Source organism: Pseudorca crassidens, chromosome 2 (assembly GCF_039906515.1).
Source record: "Pseudorca crassidens isolate mPseCra1 chromosome 2, mPseCra1.hap1, whole genome shotgun sequence".
Classification (NCBI taxonomy): Eukaryota; Metazoa; Chordata; class Mammalia; order Artiodactyla; family Delphinidae; genus Pseudorca; species Pseudorca crassidens.
The window spans coordinates 136,332,340-136,356,466 of NC_090297.1; the positions used below are offsets into that span (position 1 = coordinate 136,332,340).

Below are 24,127 nucleotides of genomic sequence, written 5' to 3' on the forward strand. Positions count from 1 at the left end.
GAAGTCCTTCTCTCCCTGTATTTCACAGACTGTATTTCCTGATATGTTAATAGATTGCCGTTGAAAAGGAGGTTTTGTAATCAAGGAAGCGTAAGAAATGATGGAGGAAATAAAGTTAATAATGTTCCTTTTTGGTGGATCTTCTCACAGGCTGACACGAAAATATAATCTGCTGTGTTTCCCCAGTTTCTTTGGTTCCAGAAGCTCATTTTCCACAGAACCCATGAACATCTTACAGATTGCTAGCAACGAGGAGAACACAATTTGGGAATTGTTCTTCACTGTGCAGCATCTCTGGCAAATAGTCACCCAACCGAAGTTGCTCTAGCCATCCTCAAAACGTAGCACCGTCACTCCTGGGACCAAAAACAGATTCAAAGTCACAATTTCATCATTGCCATTGCTGACACCAACTAATGTGTATTGGCAGCTGAGCCGTGATCTGGGTGCTGGGAGCAGACTCAGTTCTTGCTGCCGAAGAACTCTCAGGGTGGGGCTGACTGTCTGAGCCATGGGGTGAATGAAACTTGTTGATCTGGAGCACCACCGGTGAACCATCCGCGCTAACCAGTCTTTACAAAATGTTGCATTTATAGTCATGGATCAAGATAGAGCTAGTTATACAAAGATCATTCAATCCATCCTGTAGCTCACAGGAAGAACCATGTCTCAGTTATCTCAGAAAAACTAGCTTCCTATGTCCATTAAAACCCCCTGTGGCCCTTGGCATCTAATTCTTCTGCATCTTCCTTCTGATATCAGGAGAAATTTTCTCTGCGGTCTGACCCGAATTTTACTGAGCAGACCTGGTTGAACCAAAGAGCCTAGATCTTATACACTGAAATTGGCAGGTCTCTGCTTTTGTTCATACAGTTCAGAAGGTGTTTGTTTGTTTTTAACTTTTATTCTGCTTCATTTGCAAACGTATCTCTCTGAACAGCATAGGGGCAAGACAAAAAGACACGAGCTTGGTGAAAGAGGTTGCCTTAGAAGCTATTTTTTAATGGAAAAATCTACTGTACAGTGATAGCTGCCATGATTAGTGGGAGGCTGTATTTTATAGACTGACATATTTGAATGGGAGGCAGAAGGAAAATGAGATAATTTGGGGAAAAACAAGATAGAATGTCATAGAAGTCCATGGGAAGCAGGAAGACAAGGAATCAAAATATGTTTGCAAAGGTAGTAGTGAGAGGGAGAAAAAGGTAACTCACGGGGATAAGAAACACTTTGCAATAGAAATTCCGAGTTCAGATCTTCATTTCACTAATTTAGCTGCGAATTTTAGGCGTGGCATTGGATTTGGATGGCCTTGTTTCTCCAGTGAATTGGGAATAAAATATCTTTGCAGAAACTTTTGAGTTTCAAAGAGGTATTAAAGTTTGTGTGTGAGGGGTGGAGTGGGATTGGGGGGATTCAAAGCCCTGTATATGTAAAATGCAATTCAGGTGGACTTGTTAGGAAGATTTGGGGTTGATATCATGAGGGGAGACAGTCAAGGCAAAGCTTAGTTGAGAGGTCCATGTGTTAGGACTTTTCAGAATTCTCCAAAACTGTTTAAAGGTCCTTAATGAGACATCCTGCTGAGAGTTGCTTTATGTTTGTTTTGCTTTTTTTGGCTAAGACATGTCGTATAATCCTCCCTCAGCCCCCTACCATTCAAGGGCCTTACGTCTGACTTGTGGTATAAGAATCCAGAATATGGGTTTCCATGCGGTTTTTAGTTCACTGTGTGTTCACATTAGAGAGAGCGCAAGGGATCACTCTTCAAATCTAGATTTATTCCTTCTTTTACCAGAGCCTTCCCAGGGCCAGGCCTGATCTAGCTCTGTACTATTGGACTATGATGGAGGAAGGAAAGCCAGAGCCCAGGGTCACGAGCTGAGCAGGATGTGGATGACATTAATCTCTCCCAAGCAACCTGTCAAGGTGTTTGCCAGCATCCCTGGGATAAAGTGATGGACACAGCCTGCCACAGTCGTTTGAGAACTTGCCCAGTTTAGAGTACAAAGGCTTAGAACCCACATCACCAAACACTGTAAAACCAGTGATTATTTGCATGATCTTAGAAAAGTATTTTACCTTTCTGGGTTCAGTTACCTGCCGAGTGAGGGTGTTAGACCCTTCCAATTCAGGATGTTATGTGTGGCTGACACGGTGCCCTTCACAGCGTACATGGAGAACATGAGTTAATCTACAACCACATTAAATTGGGAGTGAAGTGAGGCAGCGTTTAACCGTATTGCACTGTGCTTTTTCATCACCCTAAATGTGCTGCAGGAACAGAGGCCGTCACCTGGCGGGTGGTCCTGATGAAGCATTAAGGAACCATTTTTCTTCCTTTCAGACCAATGATGCCTTAGGAGCCACCTGGAATTGGCTGTACTTCATCCCACTGATCATCATTGGATCCTTCTTTGTTCTCAACCTCGTCCTGGGAGTGCTTTCTGGGTAAGCCAAATGTCTCTCTCTCCTTTCTAACGATAAACTAGTGTTCCTGACTCCTTGCGGATTCATTCATGTAACCTTCATCAACTGGGCAGCCCCTATGTGCTAAAAGCTGTTCTAGATTCTGGGAAGGCAGTCGTGAACCGTTGTTTTAATCATCTTTAGTGTTCTTAGGAACTGAAAAGTCTTTAGACTGGTACAACCTTGAACATGGTAGCTAACGCAAGTCCATTTATCCATCCATCCTTTCATTCTGTCACTCAACAGAGACCTTCTGTGTCAAACACTGTGCTGGTTGATAGACATATGATGTTTAATAAGAAACAGACTTTACCCTCAAAAGGTTCTTACTCTATTGTGTATCAGACATCAGATTCCATATCTGTGGCTTGAATTAGTATACATCAGTTAACAAGTACTGAACGTTCAATGCCATCGCAAAGAGCACATAAAGTATAAGGCACGGTTTCTGCCTTTAAGAAACTTACGTTTTGCTGAGAAGACAACACAACCACTTGAAACAGGGAAGAGGAGTTCTTTTACTGACTAATATAAGATACAGTTCATTTGTTTGGGGGAAGGGACAAATCTATATAGTCTGAAGCTATCAGAAATGGTTTCATAAAGGATTGGGATTTTGCTTGGGATACAAAATATGTAATAGAATAAAATAGAATATATGGGAGTGAATATTCCAGGAAGTTGAGCACCACACCATAAGCAAACATGAAGAAATGGGATTCGTCATGGAGAGTGAGGAGACTAGAATGCAACCAAATTTAACTTGAGTGGAAATTTCATTTGGGAATTGAAAGGCTAAAATAGGAGGGCTAAAACAGGGCCTTAGAGAGGCTTTCATTTTTCTGAGCAAAACTGAACATAATCTCTTGTCTGAATGGCAGACATTCTTGAAATGGAAATTTATAAGGTGGTCCTTCTCTTTAAACGTGGCAGATTGAACCAAGTTGGACATCTCTTATAAGTCCACTAACACAGGAAGTAAATATTGAAAGGACACAGTGACAAAGAGAACAGGAGAGGGTATGAAAATAGATGAGAGATGTCAACAGAACTTTTGAAGCCAGTAAATGGTAACTAATCTAGTGGCACGAAAAGCTGAGGTTACACTGCCTCCAGCGAGGAATGCCAAGAAAAAAGCAAAATGAGAGAAAGGCTCATGAATTGAGGCACCAGGTATGTCTAAAAGCTGGGGTATGGGGGGGATTCTAGAACAAGAGGATTTTTCCCAGTTCCTAGATGCATTCTCCCCGGTACCTTAGATCTCTTCCCCCAGACACTGCTCACAGGTGCCTGTCCCACCCAACCCCCGCACCCCCCCCCCGCTCCCCCCCCACCAGCCAAAGTTAGAAGACTTCCTCTCTGAGGAGGCTGAACCAGAGAAGCGTGGAATAGTAACATCAGGGTGGGGTTGATATTCTGTACTGAAAACGGGAGTGTTACATGAAAGTCCACAAACTGAACGTCATGCTCCCAGCCCACTTCTGCTTGGCTCTCAAAAATGTAGCAATGTGGTGGAGTTCACAGCCTTCCCCTATGGGGGAACTACCCATCTGAAGAGAAAAGACGTCTGTATCCTGATATTTGAGGGTAATCAGAGAAATGGTCCCATCCCTCACCTTCAGTGAGGCTCACCATATTAGTTTCCTGAGGCTGCCCCAACAAATTACCACAAACTAGGTGGCTTAAAAGTGTGAGAGAAATTGTCTCATAGTTCTGGAGGCTAGAGGTCCAAAATCTGGCAGGGCCATGCTCCCTCCAAGGGCTCTACGGGGGAATTTCTTTGCTTCCTCTTCTAGCCTCTGGTGGCTCCAGGCATTCCTTGGCTGTGGCTGTGTCACTCCAGTCTCTGCCTCCATGGTCAAGTTGCCTCCTTCTCTTCTGTCTAGAATCTCCCTTTGCCTCTCTCTTATGAGGACACTTGACATTGGATTTAGGGTCACCTGGATAATGCAGGATGACCTCTTCATCTCAAGATCCTTAACTTAGTTACATCTGCAAATATCCTTTTTCCAAATAAGGGAACATGCACAGGTTCCAGGAATTAGGATGTGGACCTATCTTTGGGGGAGGGGGCCACCAGTCAAACCACTACACCCAGCATTCTACAAGCCCCAACCATTCGTGCAGGAATTTCCAGTAAGCCTTTTGTGCTTTGCTCTTAAATATAAACACACAGCTAGGGGTCATCAGCATTCAAAGAAAAGGTCCAACACAAAAGACAAAATCAAAATAATAAATAGGAAAAAGGAACTTGAGGGAACAGGAATAATGCAGGGAGTGGAAGATAACTTTTTAAAAGTATAATTGATATCAACAGAGATAGAAGAGAAATTATTTTATCTACAAGGCAGCAGATTGCTATTAAAAAAAGAGAACATTTAGCAGTTAAGAAGAGCTCTTGGAAATTAATGTAAAATAATTAGTGTAAAATTTATATTAATGTAAAATTAATTAATGTAAATATATTAAAATGTAATAAAAATAAATAGTAAACGGTTGGATTATAAAGTTGATGAAATCACCCAGAAAGTAGAACAGAAATAAGAAAATTAGAGGATTGGTTCAACATTGAACTAATAAGAATTCCATAAAGAAAATAGGGAAATGGAGAGGAAGAAATTAACAAAGAAAAATACCAAAAATGTTCTCAGAACTAATAAACTCATACCGCCAGATTAAAAGATCGGTTGAGACACGTGCAAGGATATTCTTTCTAGCATTAGTTTTTGATGGTGGGGACTTGGAGACAACCTGGGTACCTATAACTAGGAGAGTAGTTAGGTGAACGTAACTCTTGGATGACATACTATGTGACAGTCAGGAGCAACAAAGACCATGTACATGTTAAAAAAAGAGTTTAGTGAAAACAAGAAGGAAACAGTATAATACCATCCACATAAATTAAAAAATACATGTACACATAATATACTGTTCGTAAAAATTCATTCAGATAAAAACTATACATTGAATATAGTGTAATGGTTGTTTGTATGGCAAGGAGATGGGAGGTGGGTGTGGAGAAAAAAGGGAACAAGTGAGTTAATAATAAAAATGCCAACTGAGCACTCAACACAACAGCTGAGAAGAGACTACACCAAGATAAACCATGACATTTCAGAGCATCTGAGTAAAATAATATTCTGGAAGCTTCTGGTGCTTAGTAAGGAGATGAATTTTATCTGTAAAGAATCAGGAATTAGGATGGCTTTGGACACCTCCATGACATTGAAAGTTAGAAACCGATAGAGAAGTTCCTAAAAAATTTTTTGGAAAAAAATTTCCAAGATAGAATGTTTATACCTAGCCCAAATAGCAATTATCTATGAGGATGGAATAGCAATATTTTGAGACACTTTCTCTGAAGAAGTTACTGGAGAATGTGAGTCACTAAAAATAAAGAATTAATTGAAGAAAGAGAAGGACCCCGAGACTCATGGAAACAAGGGATTCATTAGAGAGAAAGAAAGGAGATTTCCAGGATGATGATGAAGTGAACTTAAGGATAATAACTGTCAGAAGTCCTAGTGAGCAGCAAGTTCAGATTTGAGTAGGATGACAGAGGGCTCTAAAAATATGTTTAAGAAAACAATGAAATTAATATGTTTCCCAATGTGTATTATTCTACCTACAAGAGTTTAAGTTTTTCTAAAACTATGTATATGAGTATATAAATATTTATATGTATTTGCACACACACACCAATCTAAGCAATTAATTCCACAAAATACAGAAGTGTTACCACTAAAGTAATATAAGCAAAGTAAGTACTCTATACCACTCAGCTGTCAATCAGACGTACATTGTTCACACTGGATTTTGAGATAGCCCCTATGGTGCTATAATTGCCTTAAGAGGATGGGGGAGAATAAAGATGGGGGAGGAGAAGGGAATGTCAAAGACTAAAATCTTAGGTTCTACAGTGGGGAAGTCCTTAAGTGATAACTAAAAGTGAAATATCAAGAAAGAACAGTTGTGTAAGTATAATATTTATAAAATTGGAAATGAATACTAGAAGAACCAGGTAAAAGAGTTATAAGTGGTTGCCTTGGGGAGTCAGGTTCAGGGGTGAGAAGGGGTGAGGCAGTGGGCTGCTATTTTTTCATTACAAGCTTTAAAAACTTTTGACTTTAAAACTCAACATGCATGACTTGGAGAAAAATAGAAATTAAATTTTAAAATTACTGCACACACACAAAAAGTGCAGGATGAAAGGAGTGTATAAGACTATTCGTCTAGCATCGTGGGGGGAGGATTGGCCTGGAGAGAGACCAGATACAGGAGGATTAAGGAGGAAACAGCCATATTAGTCAACTCTGTGGTACTAAGAGCCTTGGGTGACTTGTGAAATGGTTATGAAGGAAGGACAAGAGACAGTGTGAAGAAGTTCTTAATAGTGTATGTCTTGAGTGGAGAGTCATAAGACATAATGCGATTTCTTATGTATGTACTCATTCAGTGAGCATTTATTGACATCCTTTATGCTCAGTAGGTAATTCTCTCCACATAGCCTATAGCTACAAGTCACCTGCTCTACCTCAATGACTGCCCAGGAGGGAGCTGACCATAGACTTCTTTCTTCTTGTGTTTCTACTGAGGGGATAATCTCTTGTTTGTATAATCTTAGCCGACATTCTTTGTCCTTACTTGTCCACATTTTAGTTGAGAAAATTCAAGTCAGATTCTCACTATTGAATAACAGGTCATTGATATTCCAGATAAGGTTCCAGTGTGGGTTGAGGATGTGTCATAACAGAGCTGGAAATGGGACAGAGCACTGCCCTGAAACACAATTCCTGTCTGACCGTGTCCACTCTGATGGACTAGCTCTAGTTTGGAATTGCATCTTTGAATTCTCCTACAGCCTTCTCTGGGTGGGAAAGCATGGGAGGTTGGGAGAAATGGGAGCTTGGGCATCTGACAGTCACGGGTGAGATCCTAACCCTGCCGCTTGTTAGCACTGTGCACTTGGACAAGTTACTCTGAGCCTGCTTCCTCCTCTGTGAAATGGGATAGCCATATCCCTCTCCCAGGCAGAAGCCGAGCCCAGGTCTGGCATGGAGTAGCCGTCAGCTCTTACACCCTTTGATATTATCGATGTTCGTTTACTCTGCCTGTTAGGTGCAGGTGGCTATCATCTGAGTAGCAGCCTGTGATGTTGGGCTTGAACCTGCCGCGAGGCCATCAGTTCCTCTCTGACCGGGAGACGGCCTCCTCAGGCTGGGAGATGAAACAGAACTGCGTGACATATGCCTCCTTAGCACTTCTGGAGAAGCCTAGGAAGGGACAGCAGCAGCTGGGAACAGCTGGTGTGAATAAATTCCAACATTTCAAGGAGTGTTAACAATAGGGGCCTTACAGGCCGGGGTTGGAATATTTCTGTCCTGGTTTCTTTTTCTCGTTCTGATGCTCAACATGTATTGGGTTTCACTGGTGTCTGCAGAGGGTTCGGCAGCAGCTAGTTCTGTGTACAGGGCTGCGGGGGTGGGGTGGGGGGGCATGGGCTCGCTCTCCTGCTTTGTCTGGTTCTCACATGCCCCTGGAGGGGATGGAGGCGTTCTCCTTCAAGTAAGAGTTTGCTTGGGAGTTGCACTCATAAGCCAGGGAAAAGCTCTGAAGGTTTTATCTCTGGGATACATGTTCCCAGTGACCTGCAGGCAGTTTGAACGTTAGGTACCAAGGTTTCCTAAAGCAGGGAGAAGGCAATGGAAGGAGGAACCCCTCTGCCGGGCAAGTGAAGAAGAGTCCGGTGAGTGGGGGCAGGCAGCCCGTACCGGTGCTTATGGCCCACCAGGTGTGGAAGTGATGGTTGCACCTGTCCCAGGGGCACGGGCCTAGGTGGGAGGAAGGCTCAGAGGTATGTCTGTCAGTTTCAGTGTATTTAAACAGGAAGTGTGGATAGAAGCTTTGTCGCATTTTTACTTGTCTCAGAGGAAATGGGATTTGATGAAAACCATTAGTTTAGGCTTGAAGAGAAGCAGAGCTTCCTGTCTCCATGGAAACAAAACAGGGTTGCTTAAGTACATCCTGAAGTGCAGTCAGGGGCTACAGGGCAGAAGGCTCATGCAAACAGAAAATGACCCTTATCCCATCGCCTCTGCTCTCTGCTCCCAGGGCTTCTGGAGAGAGGGAGGTAGGCTTGGGGGAGCAGCTGTGCTATCTCCAAACCAGGGCAGGGACAGCCAAGCCAGGGACTGCTTACACATGCACACAGGGAGCATGTATGTAAAGCATGTCATAGTTTTCAGAGCACCTTTGCTTAGGTAGACACTATCTTTATTTACAGATGGGAAGAGGGCGGTTTAGAGGTGCTAACCCCCAAGTAGTTGCTGCCAGAGGTGTGGCCAGAGGTAATAATTTCCCACCTTCTGGTTAGGGACTTGTTTTAATACACCTGCACCAGGTGGCCTCCATCCAGGAATACTGGCACCCAATGTGGCACAACTAGAGCAAGTTGGCCAGTGGTTAACCTAGAATATCATCCTGACCATACAGATGTTGGTACGAGTTTTAATCTGCACCTACATTGAAGCATGTACTTATTCTCGTACACTGGTCTTCAGTACACAGTGTGACCTGGTACATACAAGGTAGAAGATGCCAAGGCCCACTGTCCAGGTCCTCTTGCCCTCAAGACTAATAGGGAGTGGTGGACTGTCCGTATAAGAGGAGGAATTCTTCTGGTCGCATCTCTTGAATGAGTGGAGTGGCTCCCATGACTGGCAAGATGACTGTGGTCCGTCTGTCTTGTCACCAACTCCTTTGCTGGGTAGGTTTGACGATTCAGTGCAATTCAGCAAAAGCTGATTGTGTGGCTACTGTACTTAGAACACCACGCTAGACTCTGAGATTACAAAGATGAGTAAAAGAGATTGTAGATTAATTAAGGAAGTCATTCAAAATACATGTAATGGTGTCTAAATTCAATAGATCCAGAATTCTAGCCCTATCAAAAGTTAAAGGTTCATATGTCATGTATTTTGGGCACCTACTATCTTGTGAAGCATTGCTGAGAATACAAAGGTGAGTAGGACCTAGGTCCTGTCCACAGGGAAGAGGCTAATGAATGTACCTTCAATATTAAATGTTGGATATCCTGAGTCACCTGCCATTGCTTCCCTCTGGATGTTAGGAGGCGGCACTTGAGCATTTCCCAGGCCTGACTTGAGATAGGAATGGCTGGTGGTCTTAAGAAGGAAATTGTTCATGCCCAGATCGGTGGTCCAGATGAGCGCTCTGAGGGGTTGGTGGGTATCAGTTTGGCCTGTGTGTGATCTTCCCGAGGCAGACTGACATCGAAGGAGACTGGCTAAGATAAGCGTGTGCATGGACCACACGGTAATTCTCCTGCCAGGATTCCAGCACTGGAATCAACTGGGAGGAATTCAGCGAGCAGGTCCTGAGTGCTTGCTATATGTCACTTGCTCCTAGGGCTGGGAATGAGATCAGACAGGGACAGAGAGCTGCTACCCTCAGGGAGCTTGTAGTCTAGGTGGAGAGGTAGAGAGATAGCACAGGGTGAGCATTTATATTAGATGGGGGCAAGGATCAGGCAGGACCACCTGAAGAAGGTGACATTGATGCATTCTTTTGAAGAATGAGTAATGGCCAGCAAGAAGAAGGGAAGAGGACTTTCCATCAGGTTGGTAGTCAGGAAGATGTATAATGAGAGGCCATTGTGAGTGACTGGAGTGAAGCATGTCGGGGGCTGTAGAGGAGGTGAAACTAGAGGCAGCGGCTCATCATGCAGGGCCCCTCCTGTGGGCTGAACCTGAGTTCAAACCTGACCCCTAGAGCTCGTGGGGGGCGGGGTTCTCAAGCTTAGCGGGGAAGACAGCCAGTTTGCATTTGAAGATGATTACCCTGGAGAAGCGAGATTAGAGGCAGGGAGACATGTTTGGAGCAACAGATGAAGAAAGAAGCAGAGAAGCAGTGAGGCAGAGGGGAGTGGTGATGGAGAAGGTGGACCAGATCCAGGAGGTGTTGGTGGGATGGGATCTGCATGACTTGGTGACTGTGTGGGTGTGTTTGAGTGCGTACTGGGGGTGGAAATAAGAGGGAAGTGTCTTGGACTACTTCTAGATTTTTTTTAAAGTTTTTTTATTGAAGTATAGTTGATTTACAATATCGTGTAAGTTTCAGGTGTGCCACACAGCATATGTATATATACAAACACACACATGCACACATATATATTCTTTTCCAGATTCTTTTCCCTTGTAGGTTATTACATAATATTGAGTATAGTTCCCTGCGCTATACAGTAGGTCCTTGTTGATTATCTGTTTTATACATAGCAGTGTGTATATGTTAACCCCGGCCTCCTAATTTATCCCTCCCCTAGCCCCTCTTTCCCCCTTGGTAATCATAAGTTTGTTTTCTGGCTGTGAGTCTCTTTCATTCGGAATTGAGCCACTAGGCGGTCGAGGGAGAAGACAGGACAAAGAGGTTTTGAGGGAAAGAGTTGAGGTTTTGTGCCTATAGGGTTTGAGAAGGCGTAACGCATTTTACACCTTTGGCGAGTTCACAGCAGTAGTGTAGGGTTTGTTTTAGGTTGATTTTTTTTTAAGCTGTAATTTATTGAGACTGTGCTATGCACCAAGCATTGTGCTAATCTCATGACACATATTGTTTCATTTAATCCTCACCATGACCCTTGAGTTAGTACTATCCTTTATAAATAGGATAGCTGTGACGGGAAGGTTTGGTAATTTGCCTAAGCTCACAGAGCAGCAGGTTCAGAATTTGGATGGAGGTCTGGCCGGACCCCAATACATCTTGCATATAGTTTAAATGTCCTTGTTAAAAGGAATTTATCTGGGATCTAGTATCGCAGAACTCGATGGAAATGAAGGGGCCCTTGGTGGCTGGTGGGACATATAGAGCTTTCCAGTCCTGCAGACAGAGATTTCATGTCAAACACCTGTAATGACCAGAGTAGAGTGTTCATATTTCCCACCTTGACTGGAAGCATGCTCCTGGATGAGTTGCTTGCCCATGGGACTCCCACATAAAGCTCTGAGGGTTTGTGGAAAGCGTCTGCATTTCCCCAAGAAGCTGTTTTGTGTATCAGTTGTCAGAGTTGTACCCTAGAGTGTGATAAAAATTATTTGAGGCAGAAGGGACTATAAGTGTAGTTTACTCCTGGCCTCCATGTTATAACCGAAGAAGTCTGACCAGAGAGTGAAGAGACTTTCTGAAGTCATACGCAGCTATTTAGCGGCAGATCTTGACTAGAGCCTAGTCCTCTGGTTCCCTGTTCAGAGTGCTTATTTCCTCTGCGCAAATGGGGATAGCTTAGTAGTAAATACAGACTCTGTCAAGAGCGTACCTGGGTTTGAATCCCATGTCCGTCACTTGTCATCTGCATGACCTTAGGCAAGGTGCTCCACTTTTCTATACCCTCGATGACCCGATGGCAAACAAGGATTCTAGGATCCACCGTGTAGGATTGTTGGGGAAACTAAATCAGCTCATTCACATTAAGTGTTCAGTACCTGGGAGATAGTAAATACTTAATCAGTGTTAGCTCTGAGTAGCAGGTTTCTTCTCTCCAGACCTTGGTTTACACCTCAGTAGGTAGGACTGGAAAAGAGTCATTTTTACTTACCAAGTCCCCCCATTGAGTCAATTAGCATGAACTCGGGTGTTTTCAGATGCCACTGGTCGGGCTGACCACCCATGGCACCCTGTTCCCTAGAGGGAATAGTAATGATGGATCATTGGACCACCCCCCTGTACCTCCACATGTGGCCATCACCTTGGACACTATACCTCCTGCAGTTTCTTAGCAATGCCCTCTGCTCCTGTGGTCTGGAGTAAGCCTTGCCCCCTTAGTTTTCCTTGTCGAATTCCTGCTCATCCCTCATCACCTGTTTCAGCTTTGACTTCCTTCATGAGATCTTTCCAGATCCATACCGCCACTCCCATTCTGCAGTTAGGATTAAAATCTTTCTCCCATATGCTCTCATAGCACTATGTACCTGTCCATTAGAACCTATTACTCAGTATAACATTACACTATTTTGTTATGTCATTTAATAATAATGCTAAAGAAAAGAGCTAACATTTATTGAAAGCTCGCTATCTGCCTGATACTGTGCTAAATACTTTATACACATTATTTTGATTAATTTTATAACAGCCTCACGAGTAAGGTAGTATTGTTAACCCCATTTTATAATAAATGAGGAAATGGAGGCTGAGAAAGTTTGAGTCTTAAATATGACTTATCAGGGGGCAGAACTCTCCTGTCCCGCCCAGGATGCACCGTCTTCCTTGTATTGGAGTTATGAATGTCCCTGTCACCTGTTAGGCTTTATTCCTTTTTCTTTTATTGTTTCTTTTTTTTTGGCTGCATTGGGTCTTTGTTGCTGCGAGTGGGGGCTACTCTTCGTTGCGGTGCGCGGGCTTCTCATTGCAGTGGCTTCTCTTGTTGCAGAGCATGGGCTCTAGGCACACAGGCTTCAGTAGTTGCAGCATGCAGCCTCAGTAGTTGTGGCACACGGGCTTAGTTGCTCCGCGGCATGTGGGATCTTCCCGGACCAGGGATTGAACCCGTGTTCCCTGCATTGGCAGGTGGATTCTTAACCACTGAGCCACAGGGAAGTCCAGGTTTTATTTCCTATGTTGGAGATGGCTTTCCACATAATTGGACCTCTCTTAACATCTTAGTGCCTTATCTTGTGCTCAGTACATAATTGCTGATTGAAGGGAAACCAACTAACACCAGGCCCCTCTTAGAAGATTTCTTACCCCCTTGTGGCATTCTGGAGAATAATACTGCAGAGGACTATGAAGAGGCTGGTATCTTGAAAGTCAGGAGCACAGTCACTAGCATTGGGGATCCAGGGGAAAGCCCAAGAGCGGCTGTTTACTTTGCAGAGTGGTGGTCCCTGCTTGCATCTAACAGGTGTTACAAACATGCAATTGTCACATACTGAACATTTTTTCACATAGCTATTGATTTTTTTCTTTTAGTTAATTGCTCATGTCCTTTGCCCATTTTCCTCTAGCCATATTTATCTTTTTCACATGAACTTAAAGTTTCTATTTATATAGTGAGGATATTAATCCATATAAATCACATGTGGCAAATATTTAGGGAACAATCACTTAAGGATAGTTAAAGCTGTCATCCTAGTGGGAATTGTGGGCAACTAAGTCTGTTGGAAGCACAGAAAGACTAAAGCCGTTATTCTTTTCTTTCCTTTTTTTACCGTAGAGCACTTCATTTAGAAAGCATTTCATGGGTATTCATTGGTTTAATTCTCATAGTGACTCTAGGAACTGTGTTGTTAGGAGACTGAAGTTCAAAAGTGAGCAAGCGACATGCCTGAAATCCTAAATGTAAGGGTGTGGTGTTCTGACCCTTAGTCCAGTGCTCCTGGTTACACAGAACACTTTTTCCCATTCTGGAGTTGGGTATTGCCAGTAGAATCTTTGCTGTTCAGCTTCTATTCAAGACATAGCGGTGTGATTTACATACATGCTCCAACAAACCACAAAATGCTCTTTTGAATTTAGTTATTAGGTTGACAGATATTTATTGAGCACTTACTATGTGCCAAACACTGTTCTAGATGCTGGAATTGAAAAATCCCTCCCCTCATGTAACTTATATTTTTGTGTTGCACATGTAATCTCTGTTTTCTAGAATATTGCTCCCCATTTTAAGATGTACTAATATGAAGAAGTATAATCAGTGCCAGTACCCTGAAATCACACTTGTTGATAACTTTATGAGCTGAGATTGTGAATGTGAAATGTAATGCTTTGAGAAGAAAAAGGCTCTAGGTCTCTTTTATTGTTTAAAATTTGTTCCCTCTCAAAAGTCAAGCTCTAGTGCACTCTTTTATTTATCTGGGGGAGCAGGGGCTGTACTGGGATAGATGGTTCTGAGGGCCTGGGCCAAGGTGGGAGGATCATTGTCTGAATATGTGTGTGGTGGGGATGGAGCAGTGAAGTCATATCTGGTAGAAACTAACAATCTTATCAAGAAAGGTCAACTCCGAGAGGCAGGGTCAAAGTGTTAACAGAAAAGGAATAGAGAAATCAGTGAGTACGACAGTCAAGATAAATCATCAAAACAAGGTACTGTTTTACATGGACTCATAATTTTTCTAGAGCAATTTGAACATTAGACCTGGAATTCATTAGGTGCCTTTTTGGTGATGAAAACTACAGCTAAATATAAAAATGCGTCCATTCTCTGTTGAAGGATTTTTCGTGCATTAAATTTTTAGTTGGCCAAGTTCTTAGGTGACTGAAATAATACTGTTATCTCCTCTGCCATAACCTGAATAACTAGGTTCGAGATTCATTCTCGAACACTCTGATACCTTTATTTATATATGTGTGTGTACATACATACATTTGTACACACACACACATACACACACACAAATATACACACATATTTATATGCATACACACATACACACACGTATTTCCACACATGTACATGATGCTTATATTCATGCTCACACTTTATATACATGCTGTATTCCAGTCTTTGCTCCTCCATAAAGTACTTAAGGACCCCGTAGGTGACTGTACAGTTCTCTGAATTTGCCTTGTACAGTGTACACTGTATTGCACACTTGCACACTATATTTAAGCCTCTTTTAAGACTGTTTCTGTCTTAAAATCCCATTTAAGTTATCTGTTTTTCAGAGGAGGAGCTAATTTGTGTTTAATAAAATAATATAATATAAAATTATATTTAAGAAGGTGGCTTATTACCAGGCCAGCCTGGATTTAATTCACCCATCTGCTACTGAGCTCCAAAAGGGATATTTTCACTTGGGTATCCCTTACATGTCTCAAACTTAGGATGCTCTAAACTGAATTCATTGCCTCATTCCCCTACTCCACCACTAAAAACACCCACTACTCTTCCATACTCTCCCTCTGTTATCTATTATCACTTTAGTTATCCAAGATAGTAACCTTAGTTAACCTTAGTCCTTTCGTTTTACTGATTCTCTGCATCTAGTTGCTCATCAAGACCTACTGATTCCCCCTTTGAAAGGTTTCATGAGCTGTATCGTGGACTCTAGCAATTGCCTCTTTAAGTGCTCTGCCTACTCTAGTGCAGCCTGCTCTCCATGATCAAAGCAGTCTTTCCTAACTAGACATCTAATTACACAGTTTGTGTACCTTAATTATTTATAATGGCTTTCCATTGACTAAATAATAGGATAATTTATGTGTTCAGTTTTTCAACAAATAGGTATTGTGCTTCTACTGTGCCAGAAAGTGTTCTAGAAACTGGGAATATAGCAGAGAACAAAACAAAAAGTCTGCCCTTGTGGAGCTTGAATTCCAACACGGGGAGATTCTAAGTTGTTTATTCTCATTTAGGTAAATAAGAAGACAAACACTGTACTCGAAAAGGAATGCTTCAGATGACAAAGATGTCTGTTTTCCCTAGTTTCATCTTTAACTTGAATATTAATAAATGCAAATAAGATTTACTTTACTAAATGGAAATTTATCTGAAAACTATAGTATATAAGAATATCCAAGACATTTCTTAGAACAGTGAGGAACAGGGACTTTTCTCCAAGTAGTAAAATGTGTTCTAAAGCTGCAGTAATTGAAACAGTGTGGCCTGATGTAGTAATAGGAGGACCAAAATGAGATTCAAATATATATATATATATGAATTTATAGTGTATGTAAGTGTCATTTCAAATTAGTGAACTTATTCAGTGAATTGTGTTGATAACTGGCCAGTCACTTGTAAAGAAAAAGTTGAATTGGCTCCCCATCTCTTATATCTTATACCAAAGTAAATTGCAGGTGGAGCAAGTACACGTTTTTAAAATGAAACTATAAATATTCAAAAAGATTATGGACTGTTTAAAACTCTTTAAGGGGGAGAGCCTTTCTAAGCATGATACAAATCAGTAAGCCATTAAGGAAACAATTGATAAATTGAATTTGTAAAAATAAAAATGTGCTGACTACCATAATTCATTAATAAGATCAAAAGACAAAATTTGAGTTAGTTTTGAATTTTAGATTGAGGTTTAGGGAAGGTGGTTTTAAAAAAAAAGGTGATTGATTAGTAATAAGACTGTGAAGAGCTCTAGCTGTGGAGAGAAAGTGAGGATCTTAGGCACTGATGGCTGAAATGAAAAAGGGAAAACAGAGGTGAAGATTTTAGGTGATAAAATAGTCAGGACAACGTAAATGATTGGCTGTAATGGGTGAGGGAAGATTATTTAGGATACATCCCAAGGTTCACTTGCAAATGTCTTGGAGAACTTTGGTTTTCCATTTACTGAGATGAATAATATAGGAAGAAAAACATCTCTGTTCTGGGAGGAATATGCATGCAATTTCAGACAGAGAGTGTTTGAGGTTCAGGAGAGCCTAACAAGTAGATAGGATCAGCCAATATCTGTGTTTTGAGAACAGAGGGAGAACAGATGAGACACACTCTCAGAACATAGTAGAGAAGATGGCACAAATAGATAGGGTTATCCGTGGAGGGCATGTAGAGAAGAAAAAACAGAGCCAAGGATAAAGATTTCTAGAATGCTAGCTATTAAAGAGTTAAAATATCAAGATTGGTCAAAAGGATATCACAAAAGCATCACATCGTAGAGGGCAAAGAAATACAGGATTTCTAAAAGGAATGAGAAAATCCCAAATGCTGAATGAATCATAGGGTCAATACAAAGATGACTAAAAAATAGCTGTTGAAGTTTTCAATGTGGAGGACCTGGCTAGCTTGTTTGTTTTTTTTTTTTGAAACAATTATAGAGTCACAGGAAGTTGAAAAAAAAGAAGTGCAGGGAAGACTTGTATCCTCTTCACCTAGTTTCCCCAGTGATAACATCTTGCATGACTATAGTACAATACCAAAACTAGGAAATTGACATTGGTGCAGTCTGTAGAGTTTATTCAGATTTAACTGGTTTTACATGCACTCCTGTGTGTGTGCAAGTGTGTGTTTGTGTGTGTGTGGTTCCATGCAGTTTTATCAAGTGTAGATTTGTGTAACCACCACCATAATCAAGACGCAGAACTAGTTCGTTACCATGAGACTTCCTCATGCTACCCCTTTATAATCACACCCACTGTCCTCCACTCTTCAACCCCTGGTGACCACTCAGTTGTTCTCCATCGCTCTAATTGTGTCACTTTAAGAATGTTATTTAAATGGAATTATACAGTATACAGCCTTTTTAAATTGACTTATTTTTTCACTCAGCATAGTTTCCTTGAAAGCCATCCAGATCTTTGCACGTATCAATAGCTTATTCCTGTTTGTTTCTGAACAGCATTTCATGGTGTGGGTGTACCGCGGTTTGTTTTTCCATTCACCCCTTGGGAAGACATTTGAGTTGTTTTGAGTTTGGAGCTATTACAGATGAAGGTGCTCTGAACATTTGTCTACATGGTTTTGTGTGAACGTAACCATGAGATAAATGCCCAGGAGTATAATTGCTGGGTCATAGGGTAAGTGCATCTTTAGTTTTATAAGAAACTACCAATCTGCTTTCCAGAGTGGCTGTATCCTTTTACATTCCTGCCAGAAAAAGTGAGAATTCTGGTTTTTCTTTGTCCTCACTGGCTGGTTTTTAAAAATTAAATAATAATATACAATGAACACTAAAAAAATCACAATTTATGTGGAAATTTTAAGGTAATATAAGTAATGTAAACCAATGATTATTAGATAGATCATGTTTTTAAACATTATGGACCAAGAAGTTCTCAGAAAAAGAGAATAAACGGCAACAACAAAACCAACATTAGATGGATTGGAAAGATGAATATGGAGTTAATAAATTTTAATTTTAATAGCTAAAGGCTTTAAAACAGGATAATCACAAACACATCTCCAACTGCTAGCTTCTTTAATCATCAATTTATTAAAAAGTCCAAAGAAATGGTCCTTGTCTTGTAAGACTTCTCAAAGCTTAGCCCAACCTACTTTTCTGGCCTCAATGCTATGTTCCCTCTCCTTTAGCCCTGCTACACACTCGCTGTTCCTGGATGCCCCAGGTACACACACCTCCATTCCTTTGCCTAGAAAGAACCACCATATCCCCCTTCATACACCTGCCTTATTTGACTAGGAAACTCTGACTCATCTTTCAAGGTCAAATTCCCCTTAAGTACCCTCATCTGTGTTTTTCTTGCACTATTGGTAATCCTCTATTAGAGCACTTGTCTTATTTTATAGCTATTTGTGGAGGTCTCTGCCCCTTTCATAGGGTTATGAAAGCAGGCACCATGGTGAGCTCACCTTCCTTTCTCCAGCACTTGGCAAGCGTAATTAACAGGCATTCAGTGGGCTCCCAGTAGATACCCTCTAGTGAACAAATCAAAGGCCGTCTTCCTGTGTATGGGATGTCCGCATTTGTCAGAAATTTTCCTGAGATTTTGGGCGCTGTTTTCAGTGGCTATAATTCCCTGAAACCCAAGTTTAACATTAGTTGAAGAGCGGAGCACAGATGACTGTAGCAGAGCTCCATTCTTTTGCTGGTGTCAAGGAACAACTCTAACAATTGTGCTTAGACCTTCTCCATTACAGGGAGAAGGAGGGAACATTTGTCATTATCAGATTGATGGACATAAGCCACTGTATCAAATCCATGGCTGTTTGAGGGGCTTTTTAACAGATTCTTTTTGCTGACAAAATTTATCCCATATGCTCATTTCACTGTGGCTTTTATGCCAAAATCTTAGTTTTTTCAACATTAGAAAAATTTTTTTTGCTTGAACCAGTGTCTCTTTTTCTTGTCTGTGGAATCTCATAGTAACTGATTTCACCACATAGAAATTCGTAATAGTATTAGAGCCTCACTTCATTCTGAGCTTATAGCCCACAGTCAGGCCCCTATAATTAGACATGTTTTCTGTGTGCTTGCAGACATGTGCACACTGAGGTGGCTGAAATAATACCTCCCAATTTCCCCGGTTGATAATCACAGTCTTTATAACTTGGTTATATACTGGGTACTTGGCATTTCTAGCTGTTACGTTTCAGTGCCGTTAGAGTTGTAGTTGAATTAAAAGTTCTTTATTTTCCCCTCGGTGTCAAGTGCATCACCACACTCTCAACACTTAATTATCATTGCATCCCCAAATATTCCTCATTTAGCAAAAATATTGCAATTACTCTTTCCTGGTGAAGAAGCAAACTCTGTTACGCAGGGAGAACACGGAGACGGTGTGTTCCATAGAGAACCCAGGAAATGAACAGCTATTGAGAGCTTTGAGAGAACAGGAGGGGACCCCAAAGCCTGTTAAAGGGGCCACATTACTCTTACCCATGTTAAACTAAACTTGATAACCAATCTGTTTACCAGCTGACAAATTCATAAGCTCAAGTTGACCAGACCAGAGGAGACCCTCACCAGAGTTGACTGAAATGGCAGTAAAATGGGACACGAATCTTCCCGACTCCTCCCACGACCTTGTGTGCTGTACACAGAGAAGTACCTCTTCCATCACCTTGCCCCTGCTTTTTCACATTATGCTCTTCCTTTAGAACAATACCCAGTGGTCAGATATAACACAAGGGAGGGATGATCTTATTAGCAGACATCAATGCCTCAGCCAGCAGGTATCTGAGACCCAGAACTGAGAGGAGGAGATATGAGATAATTTTTTTAAGCAGAGGAAGGCAAGGAGAAGAAACACCCATTTGATGATTTATGAAGATTTTTTTTTCAGCACACATTTATTAAGCACCTGTGTTTGACAGTGGACGAGAAGTGGGGTCCCTCACCCTCATGAACTTCATAGTCGTGAAGTTCTAATGGCCAGGACAGAAAGCAAGCAAATAGCACCGTATTAATGGTACATGTTATGAAGCAAATGAACAGCCTTTGAATAACAGCTCTAACTCTTGTCTTAGGGTGAAAAACATCAGACTTGAGAGAGCAACATGGGTCTGACCTAGGTGTCAGATCTGTAGACATACTTTTCTCAGCCTGACACAAGGGCTCCCTCACTGGAGAGATGGCACGTGTTTTGCTCTAGAAGGACAGTATCTGTTATTCTGAAAATGTCACTTCCCAAGCAATGGGACTACAAAAAATTAACAAGCAGTAGTATCTTGAACGTGTTAATTAATCTGTGTGGGGCACCCCCTGTTCTGCACTCGGTGGGGTTAAAAAGGGTGCCTCTGTGTTAACCATCAGTGAAAGATGCCCCAGTGGATCAAGCAACTTAATATTCCTTCCAGAGATAATGAGCCAGCATCCAGGACTATGCTTTTGTTGATATCTCTGCCTTCTACATTCCCTCTGCATACACCTATGAATAGTTGAAGTCTAAAACGGTCAGAGGGAACCCCAAGGCCAAGTCACGTCCCAGATTGTCTACTCCCCAGAGAAGAAGGATGTTATTGATTCAGTCACTCATTTCTGGCCCCTTTTCTCAGCACTGTCCTTAGAAGCAGTAACAAATAGCTATCTCTAGGTTGGCCATTTTTACAGATGAGTTAAACAGAAATTAACCTTTCTTTTTAGGAATTTCTGGTCCATGTATATAATCTTTCAACCCTGGTCAAGATTTGGTCCTGGCAAAATTTGAAAAGTAGGCATTGATACTTGAGATGACATACCTTTGTTCTCCCCAAGTTTAATGTCACCCGTTCCTTTTTCCCATCCTTTTTGTCAGGGAGGAAAATGATTTGCTGGACTAACTGGCTCACAGGTAGTGTTTTGGGCTGGGTTCCTCTGAAAGAAGATCGTAAGAAAAGGATTGGGGCTAGGTAGTTTATTTGGGAAGTGATCTCTAGCTGCAAAAGGGAAAGAATGGAGACATTGAGACAGAAGTGGCAAAGCCAAATAATATGTATTAATTGAGACAGTTTCTGGTATGGGTTGCTGAGGCTTAACCCACTGGGAACCTTGTAAGGAACCATATAGGATATATTTCAGAATTGCTCCACTGAGGACTGAGCCATTGGGATATGTATTTACATATAATCTCCCTTAATTCCTGGCCCTCCTTGAGTGATGACACTTTGAGGCTGCCCTGCTTGTGGGCTGATCAAGCCCCTGGGGGACTGGAGAAGTCCCTCAGACAGAGAAACAGAAAAATGTGGGCACTTGAAGTGGGGACTGTCACATTTGTCAAAGCACGCAGGACCCGTCCACCGCAGCTTCAGGACAACTCAAAGGGGACCTGAGGGAATATGAAGTGGGCCATCCAGAGCATACACTGCTTGCTGCCCATTCAAGGAATATTTCATTCATCCAGCATTTGTTGAGCAGCTACTATGTGCCAGGAACAGTATTTCTGAGGTTAGTGTCCAGGTAAGTTAAAAGAAGCAGAGTGGGAATAGAGCCTTGAGGTATGGAGTGGGCTGGAGGAGCAGGTGGTCGGTCCACTGCTCAGAATGAGAGCATCCTTCAGTGGGGAGGAGACAGGTGCTCTGGGGGTAGGTGTGCTGCTTAGAAGCCATGGGCTGGGCAGGACACCCCTGTCATATCCCACAAGGCCAACCCAACTCCTGAAAGTTGAGGTCAGCGTGACCCCACTCTTCTCCTTACCCATTTCTCTCCGCCTTCTCCTCTCCCCAACACACCCACCATTCCAGTGTATCCCAACATGCGTTTGTCCTACTCAGCTTTCCTTCCCTTTTCACCCTCCCCTCCCCTTGCTGTGAAGTACAGTATTCCCTTTATCATTATTTAGTTCCCTCATCTACGCAGCTAATCCTATTATGGGCCAATTTAAGCAATGCTGGAGTCTGGAGCTTTTATGACTTAAGCAAGTGGAGATCTCCTTCTGTTAACAGTGATGAATGATGTAATAAGTAAGCAGAGTCTCAATTAAAACACTCATCCAGGCTTCCCTGGTGGTACAGTGGTTGAGAGTCCGCCTGCCGATGCAGGGGACATGGGTTCGTGCCCCAGTCTGGGAAGATCCCACGTGCCGCGGAGCGGCTGGGCCCGTGAGCCATGGCCGCTGAGCCTGCGCGTCCGGAGCCTGTGCTCCACGATGGGAGAGGCCACAGCGGTGAGAGGCCCACGTACCGCAAAAAAAACCAAACAAACCAAAAAAAAAACAAGAACAAAAACACTCATCCATCACTGGTGATGTCACAAAGTCTAATCTCAAACTCAATTGGTCTGTGAATTAAAAATATTGGATCTCAGTAGCCAGAGGGTCATTCAATCTTAGAGCCTCAGGACACTGTCCCATAATCTGGGTCAGGCCCCTTCTGTCCGTTTCGTACCCCGCTCAGCCTAGCATTCCTATGTTCTCTGTCCCAGTCATCTTCCCTCTCCCCAGTGGGGAGAGCAGCAGAGGCGCGGGGCTGTCAGGAGGAAGGAGTTCGTGGGTATACTTTGTCCTGACCACCTCTCTTGGGTCACCCAGACCCCAGCGCAGAGAACCAGAGCATGAGTCCTTGGAGTGACAACTCCTTTAGCAGCAGTGTGGCCCAAACAACCATTTCACCTACAGGTGCCCCAGCATGCCAGAGCTCAGAGCTTCCTCCTCATAAGTGAATGAAGCAGGTGGGAGCCAGCGCCAGCCTCTCGCGATGGCTTGTGTTCAGTGTGGGAGTTCAGGCTCTCTCCTCGTTTCGGTTTCCTGTCCCTCTCTGTCTCCGTCTGATTCTTGATAGCAAAGGTTCATGTTATAATTAAACAATCAATGTAGTAACTTTTCTTTGGGGCTTGCCTTTCCTTTCCTTTCGGCAACTGTAGCTCCTCTGATCTCCGGAGAGCCCGCATCCAAGGTGTTTTCACTTTCCTTCATGTACAGTTGTGGCTGTTTCTTTTTTTAAATGCTGTTTTCAAGGGCTAACAAAGGATAAATAAAACACAGCATGTGCATGGTTTATATAAGCAGGAAGGAATAAATCTGCTTCTCTCTGCAGGAAGAGAGAAGGAGGAGAGAAGAGAGGGGCAAGCTGATGGCTGTTACCCAAGGCCTTGCTGCCAAACATCACAGGGATTTGAAGCCTAAGAATATTAATTGGATATTGTGAGAACAGGGGCAATTTCAAATACCCAGGGGGACAAGCAGTGCTGAAGTAGAAAGTGTGTGAGAAAATTTACCCGGTGGTGATATTGGTCGTATTTTCTTCCATGTTTTGTTTCATGTGCAAAACATATACGCGGCAAGAGATGGAAGAGGGAAAAGGAGTTCCTGGAAGGGAGAAGTGGAGGAGAAATAAACTTTGAGAATTCTAGTTGCCATAACAACATAATGAGCTCCAAAATGGCATCTCTGAACTAGTTTTGCAGGGAAGCAGGGGAGCCCAGAAGGAAAGAATTAAAATAATACAAATAATAAAGCAGTGATCATGAGGCCAAGGACGCCTCTGAAGAGGCTCTTAACACATCCTGCCACTACCTGGGGACCTGGACTGTGGAGCTGCTCGCTCCTGGCCGAGCGCGGCAGAGACTGCGGGAATTGCCGGGCCGCGTACAATGCTTCTCGCAACCTCCTGGGCTCCGGACAATGCGAGGCTAAGAGATTCTGACAAAGAAAACTGCACTGTGTGTGAGGCATATCGTGGGGGGAGAAGCCTCTGAAAGCCAGGCTCTCGTCCTGCTCTGCTGCCCCTTCCTCTCCTCCCACTTGCCCCCCTCTCAGCGTTGCTTCTTGCAGTGGGTTCCCTGGCACTCAAGTGACAGTGTGCGCTGTATCCCTGTCACCACAACAGTTT

General features: G+C 42.6%; 1 protein-coding gene across 8 annotated transcripts in view; it reads left to right on the top strand.

Moving 5' to 3' along the window:
• Positions 1–24,127, top strand: part of CACNA1E (calcium voltage-gated channel subunit alpha1 E) — a 301,767-nt gene that overhangs the window by 154,193 nt on the left and 123,447 nt on the right. For all 8 annotated transcript variants that reach the window (XM_067728834.1, XM_067728829.1, XM_067728833.1 and 5 more), the window contains one exon: positions 2,348–2,451. In XM_067728834.1, the coding sequence (XP_067584935.1) occupies positions 2,348–2,451 (104 nt within the window). The remainder of the gene's footprint in view (positions 1–2,347; positions 2,452–24,127) is intronic.